This window comes from Peromyscus californicus, unplaced genomic scaffold (assembly GCF_007827085.1).
Source record: "Peromyscus californicus insignis strain IS unplaced genomic scaffold, ASM782708v3 Scaffold_9__1_contigs__length_137607984, whole genome shotgun sequence".
Classification (NCBI taxonomy): domain Eukaryota; kingdom Metazoa; phylum Chordata; class Mammalia; order Rodentia; family Cricetidae; genus Peromyscus; species Peromyscus californicus.
The window spans coordinates 116,238,932-116,251,921 of NW_026294617.1; the positions used below are offsets into that span (position 1 = coordinate 116,238,932).

At 36.7% G+C, this 12,990-nt stretch overlaps 1 protein-coding gene across 1 annotated transcript in view; it reads left to right on the forward strand.

Moving 5' to 3' along the window:
- Nucleotides 1-12,990, forward strand: part of Stpg2 (sperm tail PG-rich repeat containing 2) — a 432,046-nt gene that overhangs the window by 35,982 nt on the left and 383,074 nt on the right. Inside the window, exon 6 of the mRNA XM_052731729.1 lies at nt 327-438. Coding sequence (XP_052587689.1) covers nt 327-438 — 112 coding nt within the window. The remainder of the gene's footprint in view (nt 1-326; nt 439-12,990) is intronic.

Genomic DNA, 12,990 nt, shown 5'->3' on the forward strand with positions numbered 1-12,990 from the left:
GAGGTCAGAGGACAACTTGCAGGGATCCTATTCCTCTACCATGTGGGCTACAGGGATTGAACTCAGGTTATCAGCCTTGACAGCAAGGGCCTTTATCCTCTGAACCATCCTTGCAGCCCCAGTGCTCCGATTTAAAAAAAGAAAAAATAAAAGCAACCACATGGAAATGCATTTTCATTAGAATTTAAATGTATTGGCCCAACCCATTGGTCTTATCAAAGTCATCTAAAGCAGAACCTGTTGCTGTAAAAAAATTACCTTTGCTTCTATAAATATTTGTGTATTTAAAATGAAAAACTCGTAAATTCTATCTGAATTTTCCAAAGGAAAAGGACATTACCTTGTGAAAATGTTAACATCAAGAAAGATCAACAGCAAAATTATTGTACATTTGTCCCACGGCTTTATGAAGAAATAGTATTGCAGGAGGAAAAAAAGGTAAGTTGAAGGAATATTTCATCTGTTTTCCATATTTTAATATCACTGAATCATTGTTATCAGGTTACCGTTCTTTCAGGTTTACAGTGCTTGACGTGTCACTCACTGAGTGCTGTAGAAGGGCCACAGTGCACGCCATGTAAGATTCCCTTCCTTTTTGTTCTGAATTGTGTTTATATGCACATAAAATTCATTTAGATGTATATTCCGTTTTTAGATGTATATTTAAGTTTTTTTATTTGAAAATTATAGGCAAGTAAAATTCTTATTTGTCCTGTATAGTATGTTTTAACTTAAGAGGTAAAGACTGTGATGTGAACATTTAAAAAGCAGTACATTTAAAGTAAGGATATGTGTTCCTCCATTGGAAAAAATCAGTAACTATTTCTGTAAGAATTATTTATTATTTATTTCATGTGCATTGGTGTTTCGCCTGCATATATGTCTGTGTGAAGGTGTCAGATCTTGGAGTTACAGACAGTTGTGAGCTGCCAATAGGGTACTGGGAATTGAACATGGGTTCTTTGGAAGAGTAGCCAGTGCTCTTAACCACTGAGCCATCTCTCCAGCCACTTCTGTAAGATTTTTTTTTTCCCCTCAAGATTTTCCTGTTATTTGCTTAGACATTAACTAACAATGAAACATTTACCTAAAATAAGATATAATATTAGAAAAAATACATAATCACAATAATTATGCATTTGTTTTAATAAAATAACAATTATAATTTTAAAATTGATAAAAGTATTAACTTTGCTTAGGATCTAATGGATATATCAAGTAATTTTATAATATAGTTTAACAATATAACAACATAACAATATAGTTTACTCAAAAAAGGTTGAAAAAAGCTTTGGGCTTCTGTTAATGTTTTATTTATCAGTGGAACTTACTTATACATATACATAATCCTTCATCATCAAAATACATATTAACATCAGAAAATTATTTACTAAAATACATATTAAGGTCATAAAATTATTTACAAAATATAAATTAAGTCAGAAAATTATTTCATTTTGCATTTTTCTGAGTGTATTGAAGATAGAATCCAAGGCCTTGTCATGTTAGGCAAATAATCTCTCATTTCATCTCAACCTCAGTCCTCAAGATTTTTAGAAAAAATGTTATTACATTAAAAAACAACTTCTTTTATAATGCTATATTTCCTTAAATGAGAAAATTTTATATTAGATGATTTTCAAGTTAAAATAAGATTTTCTGTATTATTACATTGCTTACTATGCTGTTGAAATCACTATGGCCTAAAGTGATTTAAAAAAATTGTGAAATAGGTAAAATAACAGCATGAAGAATTGTAACCAATAGCAATGGAATGGATTTTGAATATTAACATTTGTTTGTCTTTTCTCTTGATCATATTTCCTGAGTTTGGGACCATGCATTGTTCAACATTATGCTCTCAGTACTTACCATACTACCTAGAACGTGGTAAGGACTTGAGTGATAATTACTTTATAAAAGCATGATTTCCTCATGTTTTAATGCCATTTTATATTGGTTAGGAGCATGTATTTTAATAAAATAGTATTTTGTGTAAAGATTTTCATGTATTAACTTTTAGTTTACATTTAGGAAGACAGTGTTTTAATTTAACAGTCCTTACTTATCTACAGATTTGATTTCTTCTTACACATTTTTTTCATTTATAATAATTACACTATATATGGCAAAATAGTATCTCATAAATATCCTATTTTATATCACTATTACATGCTGCCCATGGAAAACTCTGGGACATAATCAGTGGTAATACTAGAGTTTCGTTGTGTCAAGGGAGTGGTTGGCAGAAGATTTGGATATTCTATTTTAATATAATGTTTTTATCAATTTGTTGAGAATTTCTAATAGTGCATTTTGATCACATTTGCTCCCACCTCTTCTAACTCCTCCTAGATTGATTCCTACCACCTCAACTCCAGTTCTTTCTAACTTTGTGTTCACTCTTTCTCTAAAAACATTAAAGCACCAAGTCGGATTTATGTTGCCCCTATACTCACCATTGTGAAGTCAGTCATTCACTGGAGTGTAGTTAACCTACCAGGGGCCAAACCCTTACAGAAAATTGATTCTTTTTCCCTAGGGAACCATCAATTATTAATAGCTCTCAGTCAGACTAGGAGCTTGTAAACCCTTCTCCCCTCCATTTTAGACCATTGACTGGCTTGATCCTGCACATGTCTACTGCAGGCAACCATGGTTGGTGTGAGTTCATGGGTGTGCTGTCATGTCTTGAGGACACTGTTTGGCCCTGATCCTCTCCAGCCTTTGGCTCTGTAATCTTTCCACTCCATCCTCTGTAGACTTGGGTATAGTTGTAAGTTTTCTTCAGTCCCACCAGGGCCCACAGCCGCTCAGACCCAAATAAACACACAGAAGCTTATATTAATTATGAACTGTATGGCCATTAGCTCATGCTTATTACTGACTAGCTCTTACACTTAATTTAACCCATAATTCTTATTTATGTTTAAACACATGGCTTGGTACTTTTCTCAGTTCTGCCTTGTCATCTTGCTTCCTCTGTGTCTGACTGGTGACTCCTGACTCAGCCTTCCTCTTCCCAGAATTCTCCTCATCTGTTTGCCCCGCCTATATTTTCTGCCTGGCTACTGGCCAATCAGCGTTTTATTTCTCAACCAATCAGAGTAATACATATTTACAGTATACAGAATGACATCTCACAGCACATGGGTATTCTAAAGAGCCAAAGAGATCTGGAGAGATGGCTCATTGATTAAAGTGCTTGCTGCACAAGAAAGAGGACCAGAGTTCTTATCCCTAGAACCTGTGTGAATGTTGGGTGGGCATGGTCTGATACACCTTGCCTCAAAGAACAAGGTGGAAAACAACTGAAGAGGATTCCTGATATCACCTTGGGCCTCTATATTCATGTGCACCTGTATATACACATGTGCCCACACATATGTGAATATTCATATATACATGTATGCACATTATACACATACATATAAAAAGAAGAAGAAAAAGAAGAAATAGTTCCTTATATATGAAAAAGAAAAATGGTCGAATAATTAAAGGTCACAAACTTTTCAAGTAAAATCCCAGAGAGTACTTAGTTTGGATATATAATCTATCACAACTACATAATTCTATGGTTATAAGTAAGGAGGTATATTCAGTGTAATAGTGTTCTTTAATACAGTACATTTGATTTGTTGATGGGTATAACAAGAAGTCATTATGAGTCAGTTGTAGCTAGAGTTTTCCTGCCTGGCCCACAGTCAGGACAAATCTCTCTCACCTGCCAGTCCCACAGCCACTCAGACCCGACCAAGTAAACACAGAGACTTATATTGGTTACAAACTGTATGGCCGTGGCAGGCTTCTTGCTAACTGCTCTTACAGCTTAAATTAATCCATTTTCATTAATCTATACCTTGCCACATGGCTCGTGGCTTACCTGCATCTTCACATGCTGTTTGTCATCTTGGCGGCTGGCAGTGTCTCTCTCTCAGCCTTCCACTTCCCAGCTTTATTCTCCTCCTTGTCCTGCCTATACTTCCTGCCTAGCCACTGGCCAATCAGTGATTTATTTATTGACCAATCAGCAACACATTTGCCATACAGACCATCCCACAGCAGTCAGTTTAATAAAATATCTATTTAGTAGAGTAATCATAGTAGGTTATCCCTACATGTTTAGTTCTTAGCCCCAATAACTATACCAACTATGGGTTTCATCTTGTCAAGTGGGCCTTAAATCCAAACAAAAAGTGTTTAGATACACCCAAGACGTTTGTGCCACTCTTGTACCAATGAGCATATCTTGCTAGGCAGGGCATTACTGTAGCTTGCAGGATTCACAGATGGGTAGGACTCATCATCACTTTTATCCTCCAGAAGCATGCATAATACCTTCCATCACTATGAAAGGTAGCCAGTAGGGATGAAGCTTCTAGGTCAATATCTGTATGATTTGCCAAGTTTTATAATACAAGTATATGATGTCTTCATCAATAGCTAGTACTGTCAAGTTCTGGAGGATAACCAAAAGAAATATCAGTAACCTGTAATATTTGAAGTCTATGGCCACTTACTGGCACAGCTCCAATAGAAGTAACGCATTCCTGACATTGGGCTTTTTGCTTTTTATTTGTTAGTTAGGAGTGTCTAGTTGACTGTCATAGGTAATTCCATTTACATTTTTAAATATTTGTATGTGTTTTTATTTTAGGAAGCATCTACTGTAGTAGTTTTCATACAACTTTTTCTAGGTTTTTAGTGTTAGTTATCACTTCTCATATTTCCTCATTTACCCTGAACCTCTATCCCCCACCTCATTTAATCCTTCCTGTTCCATTATTTCCCTTTAGTCCTTTATACCACCATGCTCTATTTTTCCTCCCTTTATTGTGCCCTCCACAGGGGTTACTAGTTTACTGATGTCTGTGGAAATTGTAAATGAAACACAGATATCTAAATATTTAAAGCTAACATCCACGAATGAAAGAAAACATTTGACATTTGTTCTCCTGAGTCTGGGTTATCTCACTTAGAAAGATGGTTTCCTGATCTGTCCATTTACCTGGAAATATCATAATTTCATTTTTCTTAACAGTTGAATAATATTTCATCGTGTGAATGTGCCACATTTTTATTACCCATTCATCTGTTGATAGACATTTAGGCTGTTGCCATTTCCTGGCTATTGTAAATAAAGTAGCAATGAACGTGGATGGTCAGTATCTCTTTAGTAGGCTATATGCCCAAGAGTGCTGGATCATGTGGTGTATTTATTTCTAGATTTTTGGGGAACTTGATTTTCATAGTGCCTGCATCAGTTTGAACCCCCACTACTAGTGAATAAGTGTGTTCTCTTGCTCCATATTCATGCCAGCTTTTGTTTTCATTTGTTTTTAGATCATAGCCATTCTGACTGGGGTAAGAAGAAACCTCAAAGCGGCTTCATTTGTATTTTCATGATGGTTAAGGATATTGAACATTCTCTTGAGAGCTTTCTGTTTAGTTCTATGACCCAGTTTTTAATTGGGTTGTTTGTTTTCATGATGTTTATTTTTTAGTTCTTTGTTTATTCTACATTCTAACTCTCTGTCAAATGTATAGCTGGTAATGATTTTTCCTGTTCTATAGACTGCCTCTTCATTTCAGTAATAGTATGCTTTGCTGTATAGAAACTTTTTAGTTTCATGGGGTCCCATTCACTTATTGTTGGTCTTAATGCATGCAGCATTAGGATTTTTCTTCTTGTTTTCTATCTTGACCCAATTTTCATTCAGTGGTGAGTTGTTTAGCTTCCATTAGTTTGTAAGCTTCATGCCATTCCCATTGTTGTTGATATCCAACTTTAACCCATGGTGATTAGATAGGATGCAGGGTGTTATTTCAAATTTTTGGTAATATGTTGAGACTGACTTTGTGTTTTAATCTGTGGTCAATTTTGGAGAAAGTTACGTGGTCTACTGAGAAGAAAGTATATCCTGGAAGATACAGTAGTGGCTCTTAAATATACTGAGGGTAACCAACAGCTATCTAATTGGACCTCAGGCCCACCTAATAGGAGGAAATTCTTGCCTGACATGGAAGCATAACCCAGTACCCATGGCTGGTGAGACCAGTGACTCTAGTGGAGTACCTCCAAATTCCACTTCCCTAAACTAGTATGGTTTCTAACTGCATTCTTAATACTTAGCTTTATACCCATAGGTAAGTGTAGCTCCCACCCTTCATCAAAGCAGCCTCTTATTGCAACAAACAGCACTGGGTTTCTCACCACCACTTGATCCATTTACAACACAACCCCTACATCTAAGGAGGGAAGAAGGGCAGAAATAGTGTAAGAACCAGAGGACCAGGGAATCTTCTGAATGACTGTATCTTCTGAATGACTGTATGTGACAGGGAAGCTGTACCCATGAAATCTCAACAATATGACTGCCTAATCAAGACCTGAGAAATGATACCACCAATTTACATGCTAGTGTAGATAAGGGAATATCAGAAAGCCCCCAGATGAAGAGTTGCAGGTAACGAATGACTACAGAGAGAGAGAATCAGTTTGTTCCAGGAATAGCCCATTGATAGGTGATCTGTCCCAAGCAGTCATAGTTAGTCATCCCAGCTAATACATTTAGTGTATTAGCAACACTAAATGAACTCAACAAGTTGCATTTACATTATTTATATATTCATATGTGTATTTATATTATTTATATGTATATTTATATAGGTGTATGTATGTATATATGTAACAAAAATAAAGGCTAAAAGGCCATGAATGAGAAAGAGTGGGGGAACACTAGAGGAGTTGGAGGGAAGAGAGGGAGAGGGGATTGATGTAAAACAGTACAGTAGATATATGAAATTCTCAATAAATGAAAAATATTTAAAAAAATCTGAGTAAAATTTCACTAGGTGGTGCCAAAACTTTGGTTCTTTACTGGCATAACATTCATTTCTAATTTTCATTAAAGCAAATGTTTAAAAATTACTTGGGAAGATGTGGCAATTTGTCATGTGTTCATCTGAGCAAATACTAGTTGTTAATTTTAGTTCCTTTATAAATTTTGCCCAGCAAAAAGAGCTTGCAGGTATGTATTTTGTAGTTTCCTTTAAATTATGGTTACAATCTCTTATTTCTACTCACTTATCTATATAAATTAAACACATTTTTAAAAATCTTGAAGTTACATTTTAAGATATTTATAAAGTAGGATATTTTATGTAATTTTAGTATAATGTTGTCTAACAATTTATTAATAGTAAGAAGTTCTTAAGTCGGTAGTTGCAGTTTCAAACGACTAAAATTATGCTTAAGAAAAGCTTAGTTATAAGGATATAAAAGGTAGAAAAAGTTCATAGCCTTTCATGATATCCTTTCAGCTTTTCTTATTGGTAGATTACTCGTTGTTGTAATTATTATTGTCATTACTATGTATTTTTTTTTGAGACAAGGTCTCATGTAGCCCAAAGCTTTCTACATAGGCAAGGGTGACCCAAGGAGAGAACTTATGTCTGATACTGTAAACCTAACCAAGAATCATTGGGTAGAGAAGTTACAGAGGAGAACCTACAATATTGTTTTCTTTCTTTCTTTCTTTCTTTCTTTCTTTCTTTCTTTCTTTCTTTCTTTCTTTCTTTCTTTCTTTCTTTCTTTCTTCCTTCCTTCCTTCCTTCCTTCCTTCCTTCCTTCCTTCCTTCCTTCCTTTCTTTCTTTTTTTGGTTTTTCGAGACAGGGTTTCTCTGTGTAGCTTTGCGCCTTTCTTGGAACTCACAGAGATCCACCTGACTCTGCCTCCTGAGTGCTGGGATTAAAGGTGTGCGCCACCACCACCAGGCTCAATATTGTTTTCTTGAATCAATAGAGTTTCTGTTATAAATACTCACCTTATACCCGTAGATAAATGACGCTCTCACCCTCACCTAGGTAGTTTTTTTTTTTTTTTTTTTGGTTTTTCAAGACAGGGTTTCTCTGTGTAGCTTTGCGCCTTTCCTGGAACTTGCTTTGGAGACCAGGCTGGCCTCGAACTCACAGAGATCTGCCCGCCTCTGCCTCCCAAGTGCTGGGATTAAAGGCGTGCGCCACCACTGCCCGGCGGTAGTTTCTTTTTGTAGCATACAGAGGCTAATACAGAGACCACAGCTAGTCAAAAGTAGAGAATAAATGACCACATGGTCCACATCCCCAGTTGGTTCATCTACAGTGCACCCATATACCTAAAGGCTCAAGGAACACTGCAGAAAGTGGGCATGGAAAGACTGAAAATCCAAAGGAATGAGATGCCTGCTGTGAGACAGTGTGTTTTAAACACCCATGAAACAGGATGGTTTTCCACCTAAGACCTTCATGAACACCGCATCAGCTGACATACCAGTGTGGATGGAAAATTTCACAAGGTCCCACCCTGAGATGAAGAGCTACAGGTGGTCACTTGCTGTTGAGGGATAGAGAATCCATTTTATCTAGGGACAAGTCTTCTGATAGGTTTCCCAGTTGTAAGTGGTCAGCCATAAACACATGTACCTTTGGGCAACACTGATGGGACTCAGTCAATTTTGTATGTGTGTATATATGTTTATATAAATATGTAACCAATAATTATAGTAGAAGTAATGTTGGAGAAGGAGTGGTGGTGGAGATAGAAAGTGGATAGGGATGGGTAGAAATGATATAAGTACAGGATATTTATATATGAAATTCTCAAAAAATCAAAATAAAGATACTACAGGAATATTAATTATTGCTTTTTGAAAAAAATACTTGCCTGCTTTTCTCTTGGTAATGCCCTAATATTATTTGGGTGTCTGAAACTGCCATGTATCCTTTATATAAATAAAACCATTCTCTTCATATTTTTGATGCTATTGCTAGAAATATATTTTGAGTTTGATATGGTCCTATGATAAATAGTCCTATTTTCTTTTCCTTTAAAAATTCACATTTGGGTTTTTTATTGGGTAAGGTAGACTTATTAATCCAAGGTATTAAAGTGATTAAGGGATGGGGCTAGAACATTTGCTGCTGTTGCAGAAGACCTGGGTTTGGTGCCCAGCATCCCTCCATGGAGGGTCACAGCTGTCTGTATCTCCAATTCTAGGCAGTGTGATGGACTTTTCTGGCTTCTGTGGGCACTAGCCATGCATGTAGTGAATACACACATATGCAGGCAAAACACTCATAAAAATGAATAATAAAATCTATACATTGATATATATATATTCTGTGTTAGCATGAATTGTGACTGTCATGGGTTGCCAGATAATTTCAGTGAAGTTCAGGCATAGTTGCTTACTCTATTAATAGTCAATTTAAGAATAAATTACCCTAGTGACTGAAGCAACAGCAGTTATCTTAAAAGTCTGGATAGCAAATAAAGTTTGTAAAAACATAGCTTATAAACCATTGTAATGCCTTCAAACTTGATTAAAGTTGTTACTCATTGAATACTATTTCTCTTAAGTTTATTTATACATGGAATGTGCATTAAAACAGTTATATGTTTTAACATAAGATTATGTATTCAAGTCTTTTAGGTTGTCATTTTTTCAAGAACCATTTCAATGGAGCTTAGGTATAATGTGATACTTTATTTTAAAAGCAACTGACTCTTGAATTCTCATCTACAACAAAGTTAAGTGGTCATCTTTGTATTTTATAGATGCTGACATGTATTTCATTAGTTGTTCTCAATAAGTTAACATTGTTTTTGAATAGAGTGAAATAATTTTAAAGAAGCTAGAGATATTCAATAATATTTTAAAAGCAGCAGTTAGAAAGATTTATGTTGATAATGAAATTATATGTAACTATTCATAAATAGTTTTATGATGGACAAATATTACCTGTTGTGTTTTATAAATCTATGGTGCTATATCATAATGTGGATAATGTAGAAGAAATTAAGTTCTCAGAAGTGATATCAAGGCTGTCGGAGAGGAGTGGGTGTAGTATACAGTAATGGCATTTTTCAGACTGGATAGACAATGGTAGAACTCAGTATGTAGGAAAAATGAGAGCAGTGTCTTGGAAAGATGAATGAATACCTGCAAGAGTCATCTTTGCTCCTCACACTGAACCTTTTAGGTGATCCATCAGTCTGGAGAGGTAGGCAGTGACCGCTAGGTGGATCATTAGCACTCTGCAGCCTGTGTGCCCAGGGTGACCCACATCTGTCTTCATTAGAAGTTTGCTTGCTGCCAGGAGTGAACAGATGGGCCATTATTGCCAACGCTGCCCTCTGGGCCAACCTGGAGGACATGCAAAGTCATCTCTTCCACACACATCCACATTTACCTGTTTTGATGTGGGAAAAACACTTTAAGAAATGATGAACATTAACATATTTTCACTAGATGTTCTTATATAGATTCACATTTGTAAATAATTTATACAAAATATTATTTTGGAGAGAATAGAAACTATTTCAATGTCTTGTAAAATATGACTATTGTGGTTATCGGAAAAGGCTAGGTTATACTTAAATTATAAATTAGGTGTGGGTAGTTGTAAATTTTTATTCAGACATCTTATTTTAATGGTATTGACTGAATAGAGGCCTAATATCTAATAAGCATGATTACATTTGATGGTGCATCTGTTTCAAGATACTATACATTTCAGCATTTTCCTCCATTAATCTACGGGACTTCAGATAGGATAATGCTTTATAAGAAGGTGCTATGACTCCACATTTAAGAAATTACAAACCTGGCATCTATATATGCAAAGAATGTGATTTAAAGAAATGGAGGATCATGCTTGAACTATTAAAATATGCAAATCTAGCTATGAATTCTATCTTTAAAAGACTTTTTGGTCAGTGATAGCAGCACTTTGGAAGAACATTATGTCTACCGTAAGCCCTGGGGTGTGAGCAACCAGACTCCGATGCTGTGCATTGGTTGGTGTGTTCTTGCTTGCTTCCTTTGACTCCGCAGAGAAGCTTCTCTTCATTATTTCCTAGGGCAACAGTGCACACATATACTTAGAGCTCTACGTTTATGAAAATGTCTTATTAAATGTTTACTCTTCACAACATGTTGTGAACAGGACATCAACTCTAGCATTATTTGTTTTGAAACTTGGAGCCTACTGTCCTGGAAATCTGGAGTACTTGTCAATTCTAGGAACCATTTTTTCCCACTTAAATAAAACTAGCTTTGTATTTATTTTCTTTCATGTAATTTTCCAAGAGAAACATACTGTAAGGACTTTCAAGTTGTAGTATTAGCAACATCAAAAGTGTATAATTCCTTTATAATATTAGGCAAATATATTTTTACCTAGGAGTTTTATTCATTAGAAATTTATTTTTTGTAATTGTCAATTTGCATAACAGTTGGGGAGGGAAGTGAAATATCTTTTTCTTTTTTTTAATTAATTAATTTTTTTCATTTATTTAACATCCCGACTGCAGTTTCTGCTCCTTCCTCTCCTCCCATTCCCCCCCCCTTCTATCTCCCCATCCGCTCATTCAGAAGGGGCAGGCCTCCCATAGGCGTCAACAAAGCATGGCACGTCAAGTTGAGGCAGGACCAAGCTCCTCTCCCTGCATTAAGGCTGGGCATGGCAACCCAGCATTGGAACTAGGTTCCCACAAGCCAGCTCAAGCACTAGGGACAGGTCCTGGTCCCACTGCTAGGAGACGACAAACAGACCAAGCTACACAACTGTGACACATATACAGAGGGCCTAGGGCGGTCCCAAGCAGGCTCCCTAGCTGTTGGCCCAGAGTCTGTGAGCTTCCATGAGCTGGGATCAGCTGCCTGTGTGGGTTTCCCTGTCATGACCTTGACCCCCTCTGGCTCGTACAATTCTTCCTCCCTTTCCTCAACAGGACTCCTGGAGCTCAGTCCAGTGCTTGACTGTGGATCTCTGCATCTGCTTCCATCAGTTCCTAGATGAAGGCTCTCTGATGACAACTAGGGTAGTCACCAATCTGATTACAGGAGAAGGCCCATTCAGGCACCCCCTCCACTATTGCTAGGAATCTTAGCTGGGCATCCTTGTGGAATCCTGGGAGTTTCCCTGACACCAGGTTTCTCCCAAATGCACCCCCTCCCTCCCGAGATCTCTTTCATTACTCCCCCCCCCCGTCTCACCCCCAATCTATCTCCTATGCCCAGACTACCCAACCCAATCCCTCTTGTTCCCATATTCCCACTCCCAGTTTACCCAGGAAATCTATTTCCCATTCCCAGGGAAATTAATGCCTTGCTCTTTGGGTCCTCCTTGTTACCTAGCTTCCCTGGGGCTGTGGATTGTAACTGCATATTCTTTATTTTACATCTAATATCCACTTATGAGTGATACATACCATGTTTGTCTTTCTGGGTCTGGGTTACCTCACTTGGAAGTGAAAGATTTTAAGGCCCAGATTTGAGAATACATTCACATTCTGTGTCTTAAGATCGATCGAGTTTGTTTTCTGTTGGGGAAAGTGTCCTTGTACTGAGTTTCAAGATGTCTAAGGATCAAGAGAGTAAAAGAATAGGACTTTTTTTGTGGGACACATGCACAATATATCTTTTATGCTAATATGATTCTTAAAGTAACAGAGACCACATCCATATTATAAGAATCCTTGGTCCTGAGAGTAGGAATTTTCATGTTGGTGAATTTGGCTTTTTGTTTTTACTCACATTATATCTGATGAGTATTCTTGGACCCCTAAGGCCTATTAATTAAATATGATGATTGTTTATTATTTTATGTACATGGTATTTGCAAAAATGTTTCTAATTATGCATAGTAACATTTATTTATAATTTTCTCTGTTAATTTTCCTTTTAGCTCATGGGGCACCAATTCTCAAACTCTTTGTTTTAGAAACTTATTTATTTATTTTTATTATTAAGAAAGTTTCTATTTATTTTACATACCAAACACAGATCCCTCTGTCCTCCCTCCTCCTGCTCCCCAGCTTTCCTTGCCAATCCACCCCATATTCCCACCTCCTCCAAGTCAAGGTCTCCTATGGGGAGTCAGCAGATCCTGGTACATTCAGTTGAGGCAGGTCTAAGCCCCTCCTCCCTGCACCAAGGATGTAC